Here is a 25,088-nt window from a genome sequence, read left to right as displayed (position 1 = left end):
TGACATTCACCCCACACAGCCACCTCGGGGCGTGCGTGACACAACGCAGCAGATGACTTATGACATTTCAGGGATTTGGGGAATCGTTGCAAGCACATTGTTTAAATGCAGATGTTGCTTCTTAAAGTACGAAGGAGCACCGTCTTGTGAGTGGTAACAGGACAGCTCACGGGGGCATGAGGGTAGAGTCCTTGGAGTCTGGAACCCAGACAACAGGAGGTTTCCTGGTGGACCTCGGGAGGTTCTGTCCACATCTGAGCACGTGGGTATGCTTGACGTAGCCAGGTGCTTTCTAACCTGCTTTTTCTCCTCTGGTTTCTTTCGGTCTTCTAGAGAACGGCCACTTTATGAAAAAACAAAGCAACGCTAGGGGCCCCGCATCTGGCCCAAGAACACCTTCCCCGGCCAGCAGGGTGATCGGGGTCCTGCCTTCCAGAGGGCAGCTGTAGAGTCGGGCCACTCCTGTGCTCTTGCTGGGCTGAGGTGACCTCCATCCTCCATGCAGAAAACCCTTACTGAGCACCTGCCAAACGCCTGACCCTGGCTGGGAACGGGCGAGCAGAGGGGACAAAGACCCAGTCACGGTTGCTGACCTTGACTAGCTCATAGCCCAGCGAAGTGCAGGTGGCAGGGGCAGAGGCAGTGCCCGGGGCAATCTCTTGTCTCTACAGACTCCCCTAGAGCCAAAGTACCTGCACCTGCACACCACACATGCACCCACATACACACACCAACACATATCTCTCTCTCTCTCTCTCTCTCTCACACACACACACACACACACACACACACACACACACACACACGCCACATGGTCTGTGCTCACTGCATTCAGAGCCCAGGCCAAATCTGAGATGTTGAGCTTTGGTCCTCGAGACAAAAGGAGACTCTAGCCCAAGACGTGGGGCTCCAAGGGCCAGCCATCCAAATGCAGCAGCTGGGGTCCCCATTCCCACAGGAGGTGCCCTGTCCAAAGACACGGGAAGTGGCCTCTGCCTCCCCCACAGACCCCGACATGCAGGAACCATGGAGCAGGGGGTGAGGGTGGGAGGTGGGGACTGGATGCCACAGACCGCATCAGCCAGGAGTAGGGGCCAGGCTTTAGGGAGCTCTGGAGGAACACCAGAGCCCCGGGAGGAGGGGAGGGGGGGAGGGAGACAGACAGACGGACAGAGAGAAGCCCCTCTTGTTCCTCGCTGCCAGGTGAGCTGGACAGTGACGAGTTCTTCTTAAGGCCACAGCTCTCCTTGAGACCCCTCAGCTACAGGTCCCCCTAGGAACCCGCTTGGCCCTCCTCCCTCTGTCCTAGGTGTGGTGTGGTCATTCCCACTGCCTGTGCCTGTCCCTGTGGGGCCCGAGCCCCGGGGGCCACCAGACCCCAACTGCCAGACCACTCACGCCGTCAACTGTGGTTCACACACAGCCTAAACACCCCATTCCGAAGAGCCCACTGGCGGGGAGGAGGCGGGGTCCATACCCTGGGGCCGGGTTTTCCAGGCAGACCGTCTTCCCCTCTCTCTCCTGGCTGCCCCTGTAAGGAATGCAGAGAGAGGTTGGCAGGAGAGGGCCAGGCTCGGGGGACACACTCAGTGCTAGTCACCATCTGGTTCAGGAGGAGAACCACTCGTACCGGGGTGGCAGCTTGTATAACCTCTCAGATTCCACATTCCAGGCCTCTGCTTTGGGTTTGTTTTTACAGAAACATAACTGGGTAGAAAACTGTGCTTTTCTCTCACTGAGAGACTTGGGAGCACGGAAGAGGTCACATGAGCGATTCTGAGACTGCAAGATCATCGGTTAGCCCTTTCCTCCGTCGTGAAAACCAAGGGAGAAAGACGGAGAATATTTACGTTAAATACCCATGGAATGAAGTTAAATGCATGCTTATTCTGTATTTGGTCAGGAAAAAGTGGAGGTTGTAAGGTACTTATTGAAAAGGATGAAGGATGCTCCCGTAATATCGAAAGGCCGCATTTCGCGGATGGTTACGGGCATATGTGCTGAGCCTACGTGTGTTTGGTGGGAAGGTATCAAATTCGCTCACGCAAATATTCATGCTGTGCTCTTGTAACTGTTCACCTGCAGCGTGCGAACGGGGGACTTGCTTCCCAAATTTATGATATTAACCTCTGACTCTTTTCCTAATGTTCCTACCATGATGAGCCGCACCAGAATATTTTTAAAATCAGTCTCTTAGGTTACGAGTATCCGAACCTTGTCCCTCCCCGCAAATACAGACGTATTCCGAACACGTCCGTGGGAAAGCCCGAGGCTTCCCCATGCTTCTGTCTGGCTCAGTCACCTAAGCAGAAGTGAAGGACTTTCCCACGTCTGACCTGGAGAACCCCAACATTCCCAAGTCCTGATCCAGGCCCCAAGCCATCGGTGTATTTTAGAATTTACCAGCAACCCAACATCCCTTTCCTCCTGCGTTTTGGGCCCCAAACTCCGGCCACCCCCGTGCACACCAACCTTGGGTCCCGGCAGGCCTGGGGCTCCATTCTGCCCGTCCTTTCCAGGTGGGCCCTGGTCAAGAGAGAAAAAGCAGAGCAAAATAAGACACATGTTTAGGCAGAACGCACCGAGTGGCTTTTGGCCAGCCGCTGGGGGCCACCCCACCTCCTCAGGGGGGCTCTCTTGCCAGTGTGCCGCCGTCTCTGTGGGACCAGGCTGGCCTACACACGCCTGATGAGGGAGACGGCCCTCACCCTCTGGCCAGCATCCGGGGTCCGGCCACTCTGGACGTGCGTGGTGGGCAAGAGGGGGCCGACGGTCCTTCACTACCTCTGCTTTCTGCTTCCCTCTCTCTCTGGGAAATCTCCACCAACATGTCCCCCCTTCCCAGTCTCCTGGCCTGGCATTCACCAAGTCTGCCTTATGCTTTCTAAGGGCCACACTGAGGGGCTCTGTGTCCTCTCCTCCCTACAGGCTGCCTCCTCCCCCAGCCTGTCCGACAGGACAGGTGGTGTTACAGGCACGGGGACAAAGAGTCCCAAGGGCTGAGGGGTGGACTCCAGGCCCCGCCCGGGTGATGGGGACACGTGGGCTTTTAACCCCCCGCTGCCTGGCTCCGCCTTCTGCTATTTAAGAGTTGTTTGCTCTTCTGACTTTCCTTGAGCCTTGAGTGGCGGACCAGGTACACACACACCCCCATGACAGAGGGAAATCCTTTCCCCTCAAGATGACATTTTACATGTCATTACTTTGGCAGCTGTAAGTGCTATTCAAAAATGATTATTATTTTAGGAAACCTGGTCATTATTCCACCAAGAGGTCTCCTGACACCCAAATTAAGATTCTCTTATTTCCTGGTGCCTCCAGTCTGGGCTGGCGGCCTATTGGGAGGGCAGCCTCGCCTCCCCAGAGCAGGGGTCGCAGGAGTCAAGGCCCTTGGAAGGGCAGGAGGGGAGCTCACCTGGCCTCCGTGGAAGTATGAGCTCACGGAGGAGCAAACACTGAATCCAGAAGTAGCACCCCAAACTCTCAGTGGCCATAACCTCCCCCCTCGACACCCTCCATGCCTTCAAATACTTTTTCCTCTGCCTATGACTCTCTCCCCTCCTCTGAACGTTCACACCAACACACATACTTTTTGACGAGCCCATTAGATCAGGTGTGATTGTTAACGTGTTTGAGCTTTCAGGGGACACCGCCACCTGAGGAAAAAGTCTGCTGGTGACGCTGCCATTAACTGTGTGTTCGTGAATGTGTGCCGGCCACGCTGCAACGGAGCAGGTGTTCTAGGTGTGGATCAGTTCAATCAGTTCACCCCTGAGTGTGCATCACACCCCTGCATGGACGGCCCACATCCTAGGGGATTCAGCAGAGCTGAGAACGCGGACATCCCAGCCATCACGGTCCCTGCTGCCTGGGGGACTTCCATCCTCAGCCACCGACGGACCTGCCAAAGGTCCAAGGGGCACTGCCGCCGGGTGCTACGCGGTCTGATTCAGCTCCGTCACCTTTGCTCTGTGTCCGGATCCCTTCCAGGGCTGTGGGTTCTGCCGGCTTCCCCACCCACTGGCCCACGAGGGAGAGAGAGAAAACTACTTGTGAGGAAATCCCTTCCAGTGGAGCTGAGGCCTCCCTGAGGGTCCTCTACGCGTCTGTGAGGATGACCGTGCCCTCACAAGGTGTCACAGGCTCGCAGGCCACACCTACACGGGGCGCTGAGGAGCTCAGGGCCAGAACTAGGAGATACACCCAGCTTTAATGGCACACCCGTTACGGGAGTGAAGATGTTAAGGTTTCTGAGCCCCATCCTCGGGGCTTAAAAGGCAGGAGGGAGCCTCCAGATCCCCAGGATCTTCTGAGTTTGGGAGTGAGGAAGGGCAGTCAGGATGAGGACATGAAGCGTTCAGCCACTGTCTTTATTTATGTTCCCCATGGCAGGTATCTCTTAGGGACAGGAAGTCACTTTAAACAGCCTTCAGGAGCCTCCAGGTAATGAGAAGAAAGGTGGTGGCCTGGGGAGAGGGAGCCCCAATCTGCACCCTGGCTGGGGGACCCTGGGGCCGCAATCCCAGGAGACTGAGTTCGTGGAAGGCACCACAGCAGGAAGGGGCCAGGGGAGGAAAGGGCGCAGCAACTGGCCAGCAGACCTGGAGGCACCCAGCCATCCCAGCATAGACCAATGGAATCCAGGGAAGCGTGGGGGCGGGGACGACCCCGGGGAACTCACCGCCTGCCCGGGGTGCCCAGGTTTTCCTGGGAAGCCGATCTCTCCAGGTAAACCCTGAGAAGGGAACCACATGGGAACGGTTAGTCTGGCCTCTCTGGAGCATCAGAGCCTTTCCCCAGTGCCTCTCCTGGCCGGGCCCCAGGCGCCTGGCTCTGATAAGGATGCACAAGGCTGCATAGACTTCAGGGCATCTGAGCGTCCTTAGTGCGGGCCACTGTGAAACACACAATCGTCACACCGTGTCTGGCCTGCAGTCAGAAGCCACCACATTGGCTCTTAGCAGGTGGGACGGGTGGAAAGGCCTCGCTGGTTGCTGGGCCGGCCCCACCCTCACCCTCTGCCTACAGGGGCATTTTCCCTGCTGCACAGCAAGTGTGTGTGGGGAGCGTGTTGACCTGTGTCTACCCCGGCCCTCTGGCTGCCTCAGCACCAAATCACGAACTAGTAAAAGGCACCCGAATGGGCACCCCCACACTAACGTACCTCCAACCATGTGTCTGTCTCTAGAAGCAGCCAACCAATGTGCTCCAAGAGCTCAAGAGGTATTTCTAGACTAATCTAAGGGTCTGAAAGCCCAGAGGCTGGGGTCCTCCTTGTTTATGCCTTTGCTCTCCTCTTCGATGAAGGACAAACAGATGGCCCCACATAAAGATGCTCCTGGTTCCCACGGGCCATGAACTCTGTACCTAAGCGCCCCTGTAGGGGAAAATCAAAGCCAGTCTTACCGGGGGGCCTCCGGGTCCAGGGGGACCGGGGACGCCAGGTGGTCCTGGAGGGCCCTGGAAAGAAAAAGTAAAATGTGGGTGACAATCTTGCACGGAGCAGTCTCCTGGTGACGATATCCTTTGAGAGGGGAGGAGGGAAGGGGACACAGTGACCAGCTGTCTTCGTAATGCTTTAGTTTTCAAACAAACAAACAAACAAGGAACAAAAGCAAAAAAGAAAAGGTCTGAAATAAAATTTGCAAAATGTTGACATCTGTTATATCTGGGGCGATGGGTATATAACTATCATCTATTCTATCTCAAGCACTTGAGCATTTAAAATAAACATATGAACGTACTTGCACGCTTCTACATACACACGCAGTGGGTCAAGCATTAGCGAAGATCTTGAAGGACGGTGGTTCCCAGCATCAGTCAGCATGGAATCACCAAGGGTGGGTGACATGGGCCTCCTGCCCCAGCCCCTCCCCCCGATTCCGTAGGTCTGGGGTGGGGCCACAAACGGGTACTCGTGAAAGCTCCCCCCACAATTCTCTGCAGACCAGTCTGGACACCCACTCTCCAGCTTCCATTCTCCATTCCCTCGCTTACACTTGGGACACCTGTGGCCAGGAACAGACGCAGGGAGGGAAGTGCTCCACAAGCAGAACAGAATCACAAGCCAGGGCTCCAGCCTGGATTAATTGCTCCCTCCTCCATGCTGAAGGCCAGTGTAACCGTGTCCATCGGACTCACATGCCCTGTGAGGCAGAGGCCCCTCTTGCTCCCTCTGCATCTCTCACAGGGACCACTGCAGGACGTGGCATACAGCAGGTGCTCAATAAATGCTTGAAGAAGTCTACTGAATTTAAGGGGCACTAAGAAGAGGGGCCTGTGCATCCAGGGAGAATGATGCCATACCGCCACTAGAGGGCGATAAATACTAACAAATGGCAAGGGCTGCTGCTCCCGTGGACTGTTCCCTTTCCTGCCACTGGGGGCGCACGCGAGTCAGCAACGGGCACAGAAACGGAATTTTGGGTGCATCGGCACCTAGCTGTCCCTGTACCTGCTCAGTCGTGGTGTGTCTTTGCGGGTGGCATCTACTTTGGTTGGGAGATGTGTGCTCGGAGCAGACACAACTGAGGGGCCTGGCAGAGCAGGATGGTGGCCTGGGCAGGGTCCTCCCTGCAGGATGAGGGCCGGGGAAGAGCACCGAGAAGGCTCGTGGCCCCACCCCTACAGCCATTCAGACCCACCACCCGGCTGAGCCAATTCAGCTCCGCTCGCCTCTTGGCCAAGCGAGAGTCCTGCAGGTGACTGTCCCAGGACCACCCTCCAGAAGGCACGTTCCAGGTGACCCTGCTTCAGCATGACCTCTGGGGTTCTCACGCCCCCTCACCACCAGCACACAGCTTCTCTGAGGCCCCTCCTGACCCCGCGTAGCACCGCCTCTGCTCGAAATCTGGACACGTTAGTCTTCTTCCCTCCTTACACACCAGGGGCAGTGATGGCCCCTGGAGCATTTCGTGCTCTTTCAAACATTCCAGAAAGTTCCAGAAAACTGGCCTCCTGACGCGCTCATTCCTCTGACCCTGTGTCCCCTTCCTCCTTTGTGTCTTGCAAACACCCCTCAGGATGCTGCCGTCCCACAGAGTGTTGGAGTAAGAGGATTGTTCGTGATCATCTACTGGAAATTAAACCTCCTTATTTGACAATAATGAAAACTGAGACCCAGAGAGGGTAAGTACCCCCGCTAAAGCCACACAGCCATCATCTCCAGAGGATCCTTGACAGGCCGGCTGCTGCAGAATTACCCAGAAAGCTTGTCATAAATAGAGTATGCGGGCCCCTTGTTTGGACTCTGAGACAGGTCTGGGCCAAGCCCAAGGGGACAGTGACTTTGGAAACACTCTCCCAGTAACCCTGAAGAGCTGCCATGTCTGGGAATCACACTCCATGTTCACCGTAATGGTGAAAATACCAGAAGCACAAGGAGAGAAGCAGGGATCCATAGGAGGAGAAAGCAGAAAACACGGAAGTGGAAGAAGGGCTAGGGAGGGGCCACTCCCGCTCGGTGTTCCCTCTGCCCTGCACTTTACACACTGTATCTCGTTTCCGTCCTCCAGGAATCCTACGACGTGGGTCTGTTCCACCGTACTTTATACAGGAAGAACAGGACCTTGGGAGGGAAAGTGACAGGAGACAAAGCTGGCATTCAGATGCGAGGACCCTGGTTCCGTCATCCCTCCTCCCTGTACCCACCCCTGCAAAGTGTCTGCACAGCTTGGGGATGCGGGTCTGAGCCCTCGGTTCCAACCCCAGTCACCCCTTGGATGGTGTGTTCTCCTGAAAGACTGTGTGTGCGTTAAGTGGGACCAGAACTTTCCATACAGGCTCAACTGGGTCTGTTCCACCTCCTTTGTAGGGACCCACAGCACCTGGTTCACTGCTGTGCACACAGTAGGGGCTTAATAACAACCTGTTTGAGGTTGCACACTCAGGTAAAAGAGCAAAATCCTACACAGTAATTGAACTCTATAGCAGCCACTTAGAGAGACAGAGAAGCCGGAAGCAGTGGGCATGGCTGACAGAGGGTCTGGGGACCCATTTCCAGCAGGGAAGGGGGTGGGCCACTGGCCCCAGCCTCCTCTCACTGACAAGGAGCGTCTTGTGTGTACAGATGAGATACACGTGGTGGGGAGAGGGGACAGCAGTCAGGACGGAATGCCAGCCAGCCAGCCGCTGGTGCCCCATGGACGCTGCTCGGAGGGCCTCACCGTGCCTTCAACAGCCATGCAGGGACACGTGGCTCTTCTCAGAGCTGCCGCCTGGCCTCGGCTCTAATGTCCACATTCTGGAAGGGCTGCGATCAGCCTCCTCCAGGGGCCCAGACACCTCACGCAGAGCAGACGTCCATTGTGGCAGAAACTGAGATGGTTTTGGATACAGCCTCTGGCGAGCCACAGGGTCAGTGGGGCAGGAGCCGGGCCTGGGGAGGACCTGGGCATAGGCCAGGGATGGCCATTCATACCTTAATATATATGGCCCCATGGTCCCCGTCTATTTCAAGTCCCTACACTTGGGGTCCTGTTAGTCCTTGAGGAAGCAAATGGAACCCATATCTGCTGGCTCCCAGCCATACAGCAAGTTCCTTTCTTTATGAAGGTCCAGCACCCTGGTCTCTAAGGTGGGATCCTGAGGCCTACAGTGCTCAAGATCAAACAAGGTAAGGCAAGACCAGGAGCCCAGCGCCACCCCATGGCTGGGAGTTTTATTACTATCTTGGCCTCCTGCCTGGGCACCAGCCCCGGTACAAAAGTCTGAGTCAGTGTGAAGGGCTAGTCAGATGGTGGCAGGGCCCCTCGGGGAGAACAGGGGTGAGGCGTGGCAGTGGTCCCCACCTGGGCTTTAGCCGTGGAGACAGCAAGGACTGGTCTGACTCGGGGTATGTTTTGAAGGCAGAGTGGGCGAGGTTTAACAACAGTTAGGGTGTGTGACGGGAAAAGGTAGGTCGAGGACCTGACTGTGCTTGCCCAACACAGGCGGGTAGGTGTGGCGCCACTGCCCAGATGGGGAGCACTGGGGAGGAGCACAGCGGAGGAGAAGGCGGCCTCGGTAGTTCTTTAGGAGGACGTTAGGTGTGTGAGGCCGGGCAGCACCCCAGTGGAGCCTCCGTGCGGCAGGGACCCAGGGGAGTCTTGTGGGGGGCCGAGATCTGTGCATGGTCTGTGCCCGGAGGGTGGGCAGAACTGGGGCCCTGCATGAGATCCCGTGAGAGGCGGTGGATGGGACCCTCTGGTTCTTCCAGGACATGGAAAGACGAGGAGGCAACAGGCAGGCCCAGACCCAGCAGCCGGACTGCAGGAGGAAAACGAGGTGTGAGCTGCCAGAAACCGGAAGGAGAGCCATCGTCTGGGAGGTGGAACTGACCTCTCCTTGGCCAGCTGTCAGGCAGCCCTGGCCCGGACAGGAGCTGGGCCGGTGGAGAGTCGAGAAGAACGCGGAAGCGCATGAACTCAGGAGACGGGGAGTCGCGTGAGGAAGTCGACCTGACGGTGACTCGGGAAGGGCTGCTTGGAAAACCACTACTCATGTCCCTTCTTCGGGAAACCATGGGAGGTGTCTTAGACCCGCACAGGGTTTCTGACCAAGGGCAGAACTTCCTGTCTGCTATTTGTTTTAGTGTTTACTGGAGCGCCTGGGTGGCCCGGTCGGTTGAGCGTCTGCCTTTGGCTCAGGTCACGATCTCGCGGTTCGTGGGTTCGAGCCCCGCATCGGGCTCTGCGCTGACGGCTCGGAGCCTGGAGCCCACTTCCGATTCTGTGTCTCCCTCTCTCCCTGCCCCTCCCCCACTCGCACTCTGTCTCTGTCTCTCAAAAATAAATAAATATTTAAAAACTTTTTTAAAATGTTGTATTTATTTATTTTGAGGGCGAGAGCGCGCACACTAGCGGAGGAAGGGCAGAGAGAGAGGGAGAGAGAGGATCCCAAGCAGGCTCCAGGCTCAGTGCAGAGCCCGATACAGGGCTCAAACCTACGAACCGCGAGATCACGACCTGAGCTGAAATCCAAGAGTCGGAGGCTCAACCGACTGAGCCACCCAGGGGCTGCTCCTGTCTGCTATTTCAGCATTTGAATTAAAGACCATAAGTTACGTTATTTTAAACTGAAACTCTCTATTAATACCTTTACTAATGGTAGCCATGATGGTATACAGAGATTAAAAAACAGGGTTTTGGTCTAGGATGGGCCGGGCCGAGTGCTAGGTTGCCTCACACTCCCTCAGTGGCCTAAGGCAACACACTTCGCCTCAGTGCCTCAGTCTCCACGGCTGTAGCAGAAAGGCTGCAAGCACCCCCGCCCCTCCCTGCCCCGCCACCTGCCGCGTACATGAACGAGGGTGCGCGAGCTAGCCCGGCACACTGGGGGCCTTCCCAGGCACTCTCTTCTCTTCACGCTCTTCTCCTTTTGTCATTAATAAAAATATACAAATAACCAGTTAATCTAATTGTTCCTGAGAGCAACAAGTCAGCCAACAGACTTAACTGCGAACAACACCATGATGACTGTTTTCATTGTCACCAACGAGAGCGACTAAGGAGCAACTACTGATAAAACGCACCAATCCGCCTAATTATTATTAATGAAACAACATTTGAGCCTTCGAATACGATGGTGATTAAGCAGCTAATTAACGTGCGTGGTAATTGCGATGATGACGCAAACATAACCAATTAGTCTAATTATCATTAATAAAGGAGTGGGAAGTCGTTCTTCTCAATAACCACCTAGTTCCCATTGGTACAGCTTGACGGAGTTGGATGGGATCTGAAGATGCGCGAAGATTCCTTGCATGAATTAGCACAGCAATCACCCTACTTGAGTGATTTATTTTGGGGGGGGGGTTGTTCATAATTTGAGAGTCCTCCCCTCAGGATGGGGCCACCCGGGGCAAAGCCAGAGCGACTACCTACCGCAGCAGATTTCTGTGTAGAGGCCAAGGCCCGCAGCATCCCCGGTCCTCTGTGGGGTCAGCCCCGCTCCTGGCTACCAGTTCAGGGGACATCTGTCCGTCCTCACTGCCACCCCATGCAACACTGCCTTTGCAAACACCAACCAGACAAGACAAAGACTTCCGTTTTTCCTAAACGGCTGCCAGGATACGGGAGCCACCACCTATGATGTCAGGAATGTGTCTATTTATTCTAAAACATTCCAGCAGGTGGAATTTTTCATCCTGAAAAAGAGGCACCAAAAGCATCTTCTGGGATGCCAGCCGCCCTGGGGCCTCGCTTACTCTGAGGCTGCGGTTCCGGCTCATCCCATTCTCCACAGAGCTAATTAAACTCTGAGCTCAGTTTCCTTAGATTTTAAATGAGATCCACCTTCTTTCCTCACATGTAGTTGTAAGGAATAGTTGCAATTCTATACAAACGCTAAAGAGAGCGTCTGACAAAAGCAGGAAGAAACAGACTTGATCTCCCTTCCTTCTTCCCATCAGAGCCAAAAACTCTACAACAGAATGCGGATTCTCTAGATCAGCGTAGGAGCCACCTCTGGGCCCTGAGAGAGGCTGACGGCCTCCCCTTTCTCCCAGAATTCGGGTCCCTCTACCTGGAGGGCCTCTCTGCCCCACTAACCCGTGGTTCCTCCGGGCATGCGCAGTGGCTACCTAGATGTCACAGCCCCTTCTGATTCACAGAACTGCATCTGGCACACAGTGGGTACTTCATACCCATCGAACGGAGGACTCCGCTGAACGAGGAGGAACCTTGGCCGTTGGTGGAGAGGGAGGGCTGAATTAGGGGACACAGCCAGAGGCCCACCACGGCAACGCTGCCTCTTGGTTTGGGCGTGGTTGGCTGGGACACAGCTCAGTGTCCATCGGGTGGCGATCCGGTCAATGGTGCCAGGCGATCCCTCTCTAGGCTCCACACTACGTGGTTCTGCACCACTGAGATCCCTGGATAGATCAGAGCGCCCTACTTCTGGGGAAACGCCTGCTGTGGAAAGCAGGATTGTTTTTGTGTGAATGGCGTCCAGCTCCATACCTGGCCATTCGGTAAACATTCGACGAATGGAACGGATTTCAAAATTAAAAGTGAAAGAAAGAAATCTGTTTCCTGAGGTAGCAAAAAAGAAAAAAAAAAGAAAGTTGTAGGCCGGGGAAAAAATTGTAGCTTCAAGGAATTTGATGGCGCAGCACGTACGGCCAATATTTGAAATACACAAGCTTTGCTCACTGGAAAGGAAGGTAATAAAACAAATACAAAAAGCACTCTATTTTTCACTATTAACATCAAAATGCCACAGCGAATGCGGAATCTTTAGAAGACCATGAATTATGATTGATTTTACATTCCCTTATGGCGTGCCGTATCTGGCCCGAATGGGAGGTGCTAAAATGAAGTGTGAGAAGGCGTGCAAGGCACCCATCACTCATCAGGACACTTTACACGTCAGCGAGCAGTGAAAGCTGGTTTCGGACGCGCAGTGGGCACCTTCTCCAGCGTGGATGCCTGACAGATGGAGGGAGAGGTCCAGTAACAGGTGGGCGCTAAAACCCACTGCTTTCCTGCGGCTCACGGAGGAGCCACAGGGAGGCTGACTGACTCTGCACGCGCCCTGCTCGCTGCCACCACGGCCACAGAGACAGCGTCCCCACCTGGTGCTCCCAGGGGACCACAAGTGACTGCACACGTGTGGGGGCGGGGAGCTGGAGAAAGCATAGGGCCAGAGGATGTCCCACCAGAGAGGAGTCCGAAAGACCGAAGGAGTCAGGGGGGCGAGGAGGAGGAGGGGTCATCCAGGGAGTGAGACAGCACAGCAGAGTGTGAAGGGGGCCCTGACCCCATCACTTTACAGATGGGTAAACTGAGGCCCGCAGAGGGGGAGGGAGCTGGCCAATGTCACAATGTGTTGGAAGTCAGACACAAACCAGAGCTCGGGTCTGTGGCCTCCTGGAGTAGCGTGCCATTTGGGTTGTCCCGGTCCCTAGGCTGAGCCCCTTCCGATTCTGAATTCACAGTCCAGCCACCCCCCCTGCTCAGTACCGGGAGCTCCAGCCCAACACGGGCCTATCCACACCTGCACATGGGCCGTGTCCTGCAGAGCTGAGCCCCTGCCAGGAAGGCCCCTCCTCCCCACCTGTCTGGCCAGCTGCATGAGCTCCATCATGGGGCACCTCGTGCAGGGCGCAGCTGGCTGGTGGGCGTCACTGTGTCGCCGCGGCCTGCCCTCCAGTGGCCAAAATTTCTCTGGGGGAGCAGACAGTGGCCATTCTCCTAGCACAGGGATGGGAGGCCGGGGGAGCAAGGGGAGACCGGAGGACCCAGGACCCACCGAGCGTTCTCTCTGATGAGGTGACCATCCAAGACTGTGGTGACCAACCTCGGAACTGCCACCCAATTGCTTCTTCAACCAGAGGAAGCAGGACTGCTAGGGACCAGAGGGCAAAGGCGGTAGTTACCTGCGGCCCCAGCAATCCAGGGGTTCCCGGCGGGCCCACTTCTCCTTTCTTCCCCTGAGGACAAAAGAAGAAGCCGAAATTAACAGCAGGCAGGTAATGCCCAGAACCAATGCAGTAACGTCTCAGAGGACATTTCCATCTGGATTTCTCAAACCCCCCACCTGGCGGGATGGCCTCCAGAGAGAAGTGGTTTGGGATTGGGGCAGAAGACTCAGGCTCTGGGGTCACGGAGGCTCAGCACCGGATCCCAGCTCTGCAACATAGATGGCTTTGGTAACACACGGCCCCAAGGTTACAAGGTACAGAAAGGGACCCTTCAGAAGGATCTCCTTATCCTGCCGTCGGCCACTCCGTTCCTTTCCTTGAAAGCAGCTAATCCCACCAGATGTTGGCTCATCTTTGCAGAGGCATTTTGTGTGTAGACAAGCAACACACACACACACACACACGCATTCACGAGTGCACACACACGTGTGCATATGTTCCCTTGTTCCTCCCCTTCTTTCTCTTTATGAACCATAACTGTAGCAAATCACTCAATCTGCTGGTAACTGATGGTTTCCCCTGAGCAGCTGACTCTGGCTCATCCTGTATCCGCATGTGGACGGTCACCCTGATGTGCCCACAGCTATGGAGTGTCCACAGGAAGGGTGAAACAGACACACGGACAGGTAGGTCATTACGGCCTTTTCTGATTGGCTGCTGTTACAGTCCAGGCTGTTGTCAGGACCCCAGTGGGTCATCTTGGGGACTGACCTGCCTCATTAAACCTGGGAGTCTAGCCCTGTGTATAGGGGTAAGGGGTGTTCTGGTTGGTTTGCTGCATAGGACACAGGGTATATATTATGTAAGCGGGCATCTGAATGATGGAACCGCGGATTTTCGTTTTCCTCCTTAGTTTCCCTCAGGAAGTCAGAACACCCAGGTAAGGCCTCGTCCTTGCCTTGGTCTGTGCCCAGGCCAGCCCCAGTGGTGGCCCCCACCCCCACCCCCCTGCCTGCTCTCCCTCCTCTCCGTGTTCCATGAGCCCTCAGTGCCTGCGAAGCCCAGGATACCGTCTCCCCAGCCCCCACCTCCCAGAAGTGGCCCCTCCCCCAGGGCTGTGGGTCACATGGTGAGTCAGTGCCACCAGGGGGCTGTTGCGGGTCTCAGGGACGCAGCTCTGTTCAGGCTCAAGGATTTTATGGTTGCACAGAAGTCTGGGTGAGCTGGGAGGGAATGTTCTTTCAGGAGCTTCAAGTCCTAAAACCAGAGTCTCCCAACCTCGACTTAGCCCGCTGGGATCGAGGTCGAGATCCAGGTCTGCGGCTGTTTCCTGTGTATTCATCCGCACGCTCCCGCTGCTCCGTGCCAGCCCCGCGGGTCCTGCCGGGGCTCAGCCACTGCCTCAAGAGCTCGCGGTTTCACAGGAAGGCCTACCTGAGCCCCTGGGACTACAACACTCCCAATAAGCACAGGTGCACAGGGCACCCGGAACTCATAGGTCTGTCACAAGGTCTTGGGAGGACTTCCTGGAGGAGGTGCTGAGGTAGCACTGAAGGGGGACATTAGAGTATCCCACTGGGACACACATTCGGTGCAGGGGACAGAGCAGGCAAGTGGGAGCAGGGCCTCGGCAGAGCCTTGATGTGATCTTGACGGAAGGCTACAGGGTGCGGGAGTGGCAAATGAGGTCAGCAGGGGTCAGGAAGAGCGTCCGTGCCCTGCAACCAAGTGGAGCCTCCCAAGGGGCCAAAGATGCCGAGTGAGGACACCACGGGGTCCGGTTTGTGCTGGCTCTGGAAGCAGCAGGAAGGACGGAGCGAGGGGCCAGTCTGTTCCCAGAGCTCACCATGGCCACACCACCATGGGCCCGCCTCCACTGTCACCTCCGCGCCAGCCTGGGGGCCTCCTGGACCATCCTCCCTCACGCCTGACCCTACGCTTCCCCTTTCCCGCCATCCCCCCAAGGTCACCAGAACCACATTCTTAGAACAGAACTCAGGTCGGCTTCACAGTGCAACACTTCTCAGAGCAAACTGGGAGGCCCTCCCCTCCTTTCCAGAACCGCATTCCCGCTCCCTGCACGGCTCATTTCCTCAAACTCTCCCCCTTGTCCAGCCACGCCAGTGCCCTCCTCCAGGAAGAACGTGCCAAGCTCAACGTCCCCCCCGCCCCAAGCTCAACACTCCCACCTCCACGTCTTCTGCCCGCTCTTGCTCCTGCCCGGCACACGGGCTCCCCAGGCATCCACGCGGTCTCTGCTCCAATCCCCTCTTGTCCACACGGTCTCTGGCCAGCCCAACCCAAACCGCTCTGCCGCCAGCTCTCGCTTTCTTTGTGCCGCTGCTGGATACACCGCTGACGGACGCATTTGGCCACTGCCTGCCCGCCTGCCCGAACTGGGGTGCCAGCCTCCCAGAAACAGGGCCCGGCTCCGCTCTTGTGCAGCGCTCTGCCCGGGGGCCCAGAACACTGGCCTGCCGCATGGTGGCGACTCGGGAAACATTTGCGGGCTGGATACACAACGCCCTTCAGGACTGACGTGGTCTTGAGCCCAGACAACGGCTGGGGAAACAGCCCTGGTGGAGGGAGGGGGAGGGGGATGCACAAGGATAGGAAGACACAAGCTGGACATCTGCAGACTTGCAGAGAGAGCAGGCTGACCGGGCTCAGGAGCCCCAGATCCACACCCCCTGAGCCACGGAACACATCAGCTCGGAGGTGCAGCGAGGCCTAGGTCGGGATGCGTTTCTCGACACTCGTCAGGGAGAATTCAAAATGCGGTCCTGGGCACCTTCAGAAATGAGCCAGGCCTGGAGGCATTTGTCTGGGCCTCCGTCCGATCCTGCTCTGATGAATGCGGACATCGGGGGGCTGGTCACAAGAGAGCGAAGAGCTGCCAGCTCCCCTCCCTCGGGGAATGGAAAGCAGACATCTTCCATTTGGTATCGAGACAGGCACCCCTCCACTTGCTGGCAGGTTATTCCACTGAGAGTCACTGGTTATTTACAAGATGAATAAACCATTTTCCCTCAAGGTCGGCGGAATGGCCTGGTGAGCAGTCATCAGAATTCAGAACCCAGGCCCGCAAAGTAACTCTGTGCAGAGGAAAGGCTGAAATGGAGAATCGGATCACTTAATGGTTGGTAGGAAGGGATCGGAAGGGAGGAGGAGGGATGCGAAGGTTCAGGTTGTTGAGCTGAATTACTAACTAAGATGCTGATCTGATTGGGGTGCACGTCTGTGTCCCTCTCCCAGATGGCCCACCACCTCTGGAGGGAGGTACAAGGTCTCAGCAGCTGCCTGCTTCGCTCAAGTTCGGGGACCTTGTATACACGGTACTGATGCTCAGGGGGATAAGCACCTAAGATGGTAATGAAATCTACAGAAGGTATGGAGTCAGGAGTGGCTCCCATGCCAGGGCAGTAAAAAAAAAAATCTGGCCTGGGAAAGGAGGATTGTGGGCAGACAGGAAGGTTCTGGTGAGCAAGAAAGACATGTAAGCATGTGCACCTGGGCAAGCAAATATCTCAGCCTTTGGGTTTCAGCAAGAAGGAAAAAAGCAAAAAGGTGTCAAGAGGCCAGAGGAAAGAAAGCAATTTGTGATCCTAGCTGTGGTCACAAGGTGGCATCATCTTGAGTGAGTCACCCACAGAAACATTAGGGGAGTCTCTGGCCAACTCCAGCACCCGTGTTCGCATCTCCACCCACAGTATCCAGAGCGGTCCCCAGTGCCGTTCAAAGCTTTCCTCCCTCCCTCCCTCCCTTCTTCCCCTTTCCTTCCTTCCTTCCTTCCTTCCTTCCTTCCTTCCTTCCTTCCTCCCTCCCTCCCTTCTTCCCCTTTCCTCCCTCCCTTCCTCCCTCCCTCCCTCCCTCCCTTCTTCCCCTTTCCTTCCTTCCTTCCTTCCTTCCTTCCTTCCTTCCTTCCTTCCTCCTCCCTCCCTCCCTCCTCCCTTCTTCCCCTTTCCTCCCTCCCTTCCTCCCTCCCTTCCTTCCTTCCTCCCTCCCTTCTTCCCCTCCCTCCCTCCCTCCCTCCCTTCCTTCTTCCTCCCTTCCTCCCTCCCTTCTTCCCCTTTCCTTCCTTCCTTCCTTCCTTCCTTCCTTCCTTCCTTCCTCCCTCCCTCCCTCCTTCTTCCCCTTTCCTCCCTCCCTTTCCTCCCTCCCTTCCTTCCTCCCTCCCTTCTTCCCCTCCCTCCCTCCCTTCCTTCCTTCCTTCCTTCCTTCCTTCCTCCCTCCCTCCCTTCTTCCCCTTTCCTTCCTTCCTTCCTTCCTTCCTTCCTTCCTTCCTCCCTCCCTCCCTTCCTTCTTCCCCTTTCCTTCCTTCCTTCCTTCCTTCCTTCCTCCTCCCTCCCTTCTTCCCCTTTCCTTCCTTCCTTCCTTCCTTCCTTCCTTCCTTCCTTCCTCCCTCCCTCCCTTCTTCCCCTTTCCTTCCTTCCTTCCTTCCTTCCTTCCTTCCTTCCTTCCTTCCTTTCTTCCTTTCTTCCTTCCTTCCTCCCTCCCTCCCTTCTTCCCCTTTCCTTCCTTCCTTCCTTCCTTCCTTCCTTCCTTCCTTCCTTCCTCCCTTCCTTCCTTCTTCCTTCCTTCCTTCCTTCCTTCCTTCCTTCCTTCCTTCCTTCCTTCCTTCCCTTTCTTTCCTTCCTTCCCTCCCTTTCCTCCTTCCCTTCCTTCCTTCCTTCCCCCCCTTTCCTTCCGCCCTTCCTTCCCTCTTTCCTTCCTTTCTTCCTTCCCTCCCCTTCCTTCCTTCCTTCCTTCCTTCCTTCCTTCCTTCCTTCCTTCCTTCCTTCCTTCCTTCCTTCTCCTGCCTTTCTGCCTTCCTGCAACCACAGAACTGACCGGCTCACATGCCCAGTCCCTTCCCTCCAGACTTTTCTGGGCCATCCTGCACCTTCTACAAATTCCATTACTTGTCTATACACACACCCTATCCTGGCAGGTGATCTTCCTAAAGGGAGAAAGTTCTGCCTGAGTTACTTCCCACCTCTGAAATGGTCAGGGTCTCCTTCTTGTCTAAAACACGTTAACACTGAGGTGTTTTACCTGGAAATCGATGGCCCTGTGAGTCTAACATGCCTTTGAGATCTAGTGTCCAGTGTCCATTCTCCAATCCCTAAGCAACAGCTCAGGGAAGCTGCTTATCTTGCCCCCCCAAACACTCCCCCAGGACTTCTGGCCTCTGAGATTTTGCTCACACTACCACCTCTGTCTGTAACACCCACATTCCATCTCAACTTGTCAAAATCGTACCCCAGGTCAGTGCTCCTCTTCCAGGAAGCCCTGGAAATAATGAGAAATGTGACAAAAACATATTGAATATGCACTGCTTGAGAGGCTGTTGAGTTGGGATGGGGCATAAAGCTCTAGGTAAGTAGTTACGAGGACTTGGCCACACGGCATAAGCAAAGGGGCTCTCCATGGTCCTTTCCGACCCCTTTCCTCTACAATATAAGAAAGCGAGGTTGGAATCTTAGGTAGATGGGGAAGGGCAAGCCACTTGCTGCATCTTCAGTTTCCTCATGTGGAAAAAATTATAATCATTGTAATTATCTGAAAAGATAGCAGTGGAAGAAATAATCCAATATTTGAGGAAGCACTTTACAAGGCCTAATAAGGCATTATGCAAACATAACAGATAGCCACGGGAATGAGGAGGAATATGATGGTGGCTATGATGATGAAAAAAGGGTAAAAGCAGGATTCTGGCTTCTCTGAGTCCCTGAAGTGCGTAAAAGACCATGTGTCAAACATACGTGGTTTCAAAACTGCTACCTCCCAACAGTGCCACAGAAATTAAATGAGCTAATGCCTAGAGAAAGCTCAGCACAGGATCTACCATTAGGAAATGTGTAGTAGTGATGGTGATGATGGGTGGTAGGGATGGTGGTGGTGATGCTGGTGGTGGTGGTGGTGATGGCGGTGACGGTGGTGGTGGTGACGGTGATGGTGGTGGTGGTGATGATGGTGGTGGTGATGGTGGTGGTGATGATGGTGGTGGTGGTGATGGTGGTGATGATGGTGGTGGTGACGGTGGTGGTGGTGATGGTGGTGGTGATGATGGTGGTGATGGTGGTGATGGTGGTGGTGGATGGTGGTGGTGGTGGTGATGGTGGTGGTGATGCTGGTGATGGTGATGATGGTGACGGTGACGGTGGTGGTGGTGGTGATGGTGGTGGTGATGGTGGTGGTGATGGTGGCGGTGACGGTGGTGGTGGTGGTGGTGGTGATGGTGATGGTGGTGGTGGAAGTGATGGTGGTGGTGGTGATGGTGATGGTGGTGGTGATGGTGGTGGTGATGGTGGCGGTGACAGTGGTGGTGGTGGTGGTGGTGGTGATGGTGATGGTGGTGGTGGAAGTGATGGTGGTGGTGGTGATGGTGGTGGTGATGGTGGTGATGGAAGTGATGGTGATGGTGGTGGTGGTGACGGTGATGATGGTGACGGTGGTGGTGATGGTAATGGTGGCAGGGTGGGGGTTAAGGTGGTAATAGTGGTGGGGGTGGGTGGGATGGGCAGGGGTGGATGCAGCAGCAGCTATGTAACCTCTGCATTTTGGACCTATACTTCGCTGTGGGGATTTGAGAAGTGCTGGCCAGAGCAAATTCTGCAGCAACAAAGAACTACTTTACTAACAATAAGCCTGTTTCTCTATTTCATTTTTCTCTTCTTCTCTTTTAAATTGCTACCCTACACAATATCTGGGTAAGTGTTTGTAATTTATCACGAGGGCCGATTTTTCAAGCCACTCTAATGCCAGGATGCTGAGCGGGACTAATCTTTCCAAGGCTGCCTATCTGCCCACGGAGAAGAGGAAGCCCGCAAATGCAGAACAGCAGCTCCTTCCCAGCTAGGGCGCGTGAGCACAGCCACGTGCAGGCCCATTCACAGCTGAAGGGGTTGCCGGTGCAAGTGATTCTAATACGTGCCGTATGGTCTTTTGCTCAGTTCCTGTTCTCCATGCCTCCAAATGTCACTGATGATTATTTTCTACTGGTTAGAGCTGAAACCAGGTGCTCAGGGAAAACCTAGGGTGTCCTGATATAAACCCTGGCTCCATGCCATGCAATGAATCAAACGGTAGCCTGTGATCCAAACGATGCTGTTACCATCTGGTAGAGTAGGGAAGAGCAAGAAAAAGGGCTTTAAAAATGGAAAGGTAAAACAAATTCAACGCAAGTTGCCACTTGACAAAAGACCACCCGTGTTTCCCTCCTCAAATCTACCAGTCTCGCTTTCAGCAGGAGACCCTCAGCTCCAAGGGCAATGGCTGGGGATGAAAGCCATGTGTATCCAATGCATCCCCTGAATGGGCACTGGCAGTTAGTAAGGGGTCCCAGACCTCTCCTAGGCACCCGCCACCAAGACTGCCGATGTCCAGATGAGAATTCTGGTGCCTCCACGGACACACACCCACACACTGCCTCCCAACGCAAAAACACTCAAGGTTTGGAGGAGGCAGACCTCACTTCTAATCTCTGCCCCACCATCTATACTCCGCGTGACATGGAGTGATCTGACTTACACGTCTAAATCTTGGTTTCCTCATTTGCAGAATGGGAATAAAACTGCCCTACCTCACAGGATCCTCGCAGAAATCAGTGAGAAACATGGGAACAGTTGCCTAGCTAAATGCCTGCTTAGCCTCCTCCATGAAACCACTGCTTTTTCCTTCCTACCTGGTATTAGTTCTACACTTGCCACAGATCCCATCTTAATATTTTCTCGGGGTACCTGGGTGGCTCAGTCGGTTACGTGTCCGACTTCAGCTCAGGTCATGATCTCATGGCTTGTGAGTTCAAGCCCCGCGTCGGGCTCTGTGCCTACAGCTCAGAGCCTAGAGCCTGCTTAAGATTCTGTGTTTCCCTCTCTCTCTCTCTCTCTCTGCCGCTCCCCTGCTCGTGCTCTCTGTCTCTCAAAAATAAATAAACATTAGAAAATTTTTAAAAATGTTCTTAAAGCAACAGACGCAATCAGGCACATCATGAGACATTTGGGAATCACTCCATCGCTAGAAAGGAGGGAGGCATCATATTTGGTAGGCCACTTCTTCGGTTCTCACCTATTGATGAGAGAAGAGATTCCAGAAGATGTTGGAAAAAGGATCAAAGGACCCAAAGAGATTGTCACCAGCTCGTGGGAAAGGCAGTGACAAAGGCCTGAGTGACCCTGAGCAGCTTGTTTGATCTTTCTGGACATGAAATTTCGCACTGTCCATCTCAGGGATCCCTTCCGTCATGATGATTTTGTAGACATTCCAAGCTCTGCATTAAATTGAAATGCCTGACAGCACAGAATTCTCTTACACAAAAAATTTTCCCTTGGTCATCCAGGGAAGAGGAAAGAAAACATCGGGGCTATGTCAGGCGGGACTCAGCAGCACAGAGCAAGGTAGAGGCAAAGCCAAAGGAGAGGTGCAGATAGGACCCAAGTTCTTCAGTGGGAACCCTGGGACCCCTTAATGAGGCAGACAGGCCTCGTTTCTTCAAAATGGAGCATGTGCCATGGAGGGCCAGGGCCCAGGTGACCAGATGCCCGGTTCTGGGTCCTGTCGTCCTCATGCTGTGCACAGAGTTGGCACCCAGGCAGCGACAGGCATGCAAGCATGAGCCACTCACCCGTGCACTCTGGCTGCTTTAGATGCTGACTGCAACATTACTCACTTATGCCTATCTTATATGCTGAGATGTTCTGTTTATGCACTTTTTATGTGTGTATAAAAATATATATGTTTTACGAGCGTGGGGCACTCTTCTAAGTGCTGCAGATACAAAAATAATGCTCTCACAGACTTATATCCGTGAAAACAAAAATAAACAAATACTCAAGAAAGAAAAAAAATAGAAGTCCTTTACAAAAATTAAAATAGGCTGGTGTGAGAGTGACAAGGTATCTATTTTGGGGTGAATGATGAGGGCATGAAGAGTTTGCTTTTTTTTTTTTTAAGTCAACCTTGTGGATGCTTCTGAGTGCCCAAATGCTTCAGCAGCCTTGAGCTCCAGCTGGTTCTGCTTCCAGAACATTCTGGAATGTTCAGCTATGTAGCAGTGCTCCCCATCAACCTCTTCCTAATGCCTGGCTCAGACAAGCGGGAGGAAAAGAAAACCTCAGAAAGAGAAACAAGGTAGCATCACCACCCTCCTTCTAAGGCAGGGAGCCCAGCGGGGTGACGATGGTCCGATGCTATGCAGAGGGGTGCCTCGTGTGCTCTAACTCTGTGGGATGGCCCGGGGGTGGGGTGGGCACGGGGGCTGCCTGGCTCCCGATCTTCCCATTTCACTATGCCATTGTGGAAAAATCCAGCTTTGTCCAAAATTAACATGTTTACCTTGCCGGGGATTGCACCGTCTGCCTGTTGCTAATCTCTAAAATAAAGGACCCGGATCCCTTTCCCTGGCCCGTACATTAGTCTCAACGTCTCAATTCCTGGATCCTGTGGCTTGTCATTGTCTTGTCTCTTCCCCTTTATAGCCCGAGTGTGTGCAGTGACACCAGGGAGTGATGTTCCAGCTGAAGCAGATGACGAGGAAATGACAGGTCACCGTGAGGGAAGGAGAGACAGATAATTTTCTGAGTAAGTCATTCTGTCTCGGGTTTTCCTGACTCAGCCAGAGGCTGACTGAACAGGAAGCTGCCGCTCAGCCCACACCGACATCACAGTCAGTCTCTGCAGTGTTTGCCCAGTGGTGCGGCCACCGGACTATAGCAACATCCGTGGGGTGCACCCCAGCCCGAGTCAGAGACTCACAGAGGACCACTGGAGAGCCAGGGGACCCCAAAGACACACAATGGTCGGCCCCCATTCACGACAGGGAGCAGGACGAGGGAGGAGCCCTCCCTCCATTAATACATCGCCCTGCCCGTGGCCCTTGGCTCACTCTCCCGTGCCAGACCCTGTGGGTCCCCACCACCTGGCACACCGTTGGGCCAAGATGGGTGCTCCCAGAGCCCCTGCCCCTGGTCTGGGCCACCACCCTCCCCTTCAGCTCTCTGTCCAGAGGCAGGATGTCCTCTCCAGGGGGCACTTCCTATGTCTGCATCACCCTCTCCAGTGCAGCCATCAATTCCTGCTAAAATGTACTGGCTCTTGCAAGGCCACCTCAGACATCCCCCTTCCTTGTCCCCAGGGCCCACTCCCTCTCAGTGCCCTCCCCTCCCACCCAGATCCCTCTCTGCTGAACACCGCAGTGCCCCTACCGAGGCATTTGGGTTATCTGTCCATATTTCTCAGGACCCTCAGGCTGCGTGAGCGCCTGGAAGTTGAGACCATAATCTCTTCAGAGATTCCCAAAGCATTTAACTGAGTGCCCGCACGTCATAAGAGCATGACATGAGCTTTGTGGGCAGACGGACACATGGGAGGAGAGAAGAAGTCAGGCTTTAGAGATGCACAGTCCCAGGTGTGCATCCCCGAGGGGCAGCTGCTGGTGGTGTTAGATCAGAGACTGCCCTTCCTCTGTGCAAAGGGGGCCGATAAACACTTCCCTAGGAGCGCTGGGGTCTGGCACATGGAGCTCAATACCTCAGTTCATAGCTAGCACTCCCCTCCACCCTGGTTCCTTCTCTGGGTCTCCTTGTCTTATCCCTCAAATTTCCACTCCTGGTGCACATATCCAAGTCCCAGGGCCCCTGGCCAGTGTTAAGGTTGGGACAGGCCAGGCTCCCAGCACACGGCGGGCTGGTGCTAACCTTAGGAATAAAAGGTGTTTCTGGGGGTGACAAGAACCATCCTGGGGAACACACGAATGGCCCTTGGGGGGCCAAGAAGCCATGGCCAAGGAAACGTGGGCCTCAACAAGCAAGCTCCAAGCAAGAGGTTTCCTCTCCCCTCCTCCCCTTGTCTAGGAGAGTCAATTAGATAGAAATGTCAATTAAAAAAAAAAAAAAACCACCTTCGTAGTCATGTTTGTATCAAGACCCCCACTCAGCATCTAATTCTACGTTAGGAAAAGTAATGTTTGCATCAGTTTGACACCAGACGAAATGAGGCTCACCTAAACATGAATTACATAATGTACAAAGACTGCAGCTTTCTCTTAAAAGGCTGTGCGCGAGCAAGTTGGGGGAGTGGGAGTCGTGACAGCTGCCACGTCTTGCTGCTCACCAAGGACGCAACCCCATCCTGGGCACGCTTTCTCCCCAAAACCAGACCGGTGGCGATGCCTTCCACTCTAATGGAGGAAACGTGCCCAGAGAGGCTAGGTGACTTGTCGGGTCACACAGCTGCCCAGAAGCAGGGCCAGCTTCAAACCCGGGTGCATCCTGCTGCACTACACAGTCCAGGACCCTCGCGTTGTACAGGAGAGAAGCGACCCGGCTTTGCCAGGGAAACTGAGGCCCGGGCTGGCGATGCTGAATCTGAGGTTGAACATCCAAGTTCTCCTAGTGGGATGAAGGCTTCCCACTCTCCCACCCAACCCTGCTACGTGGTACCTTTCCACGTCCCAGCTAGCCTTCCAAACAAGTTCCTCTTACAATCGTAAGGGTTCAAGATGGTTATAGGGTGCAGCGGTGTTTGAAAACCAAAGGAGGAAGTTCACTGGTGGGTAAGGACAGGTTGGGGTCTGCGGAGTCATAAAAGCAGGTTGCCCAGTTTCAGAACTGAGGACACAAAGCATGATGGGATGGTGGGTGCAGCCCCCTTAGAGGAACTCCACGGCGCATCCGTAACACCGTCCACTTCACCGAGCTACAGAATCTCCGGGCTACAGAGGCCACAGAGGGGGTTGGACAGTCTCTGCCGGATGAAGGCCCCATTC

General features: G+C 54.7%; 1 protein-coding gene across 1 annotated transcript in view; it reads right to left on the bottom strand.

Annotated features, from left to right (window-relative positions):
* COL22A1 (collagen type XXII alpha 1 chain) overlaps nucleotides 1–25,088 on the bottom strand; it is a 232,479-nt gene that overhangs the window by 80,414 nt on the left and 126,977 nt on the right. The window contains exons 23-27 of the mRNA XM_030304529.1: nucleotides 13,358–13,411; nucleotides 5,407–5,460; nucleotides 4,682–4,735; nucleotides 2,473–2,526; nucleotides 1,478–1,531 (exon numbers count right to left, since the gene is read on the bottom strand). Coding sequence (XP_030160389.1) covers nucleotides 1,478–1,531; nucleotides 2,473–2,526; nucleotides 4,682–4,735; nucleotides 5,407–5,460; nucleotides 13,358–13,411 — 270 coding nt within the window. The remainder of the gene's footprint in view (nucleotides 1–1,477; nucleotides 1,532–2,472; nucleotides 2,527–4,681; nucleotides 4,736–5,406; nucleotides 5,461–13,357; nucleotides 13,412–25,088) is intronic.

The sequence above is a fragment of the Lynx canadensis genome, chromosome F2 (genome assembly GCF_007474595.2).
Source record: "Lynx canadensis isolate LIC74 chromosome F2, mLynCan4.pri.v2, whole genome shotgun sequence".
Lineage (NCBI taxonomy): Eukaryota > Metazoa > Chordata > Mammalia > Carnivora > Felidae > Lynx > Lynx canadensis.
The sequence above is the reverse complement of the archived record's forward strand: the minus strand, read 5'-3'. Positions and strand labels throughout refer to the sequence as shown.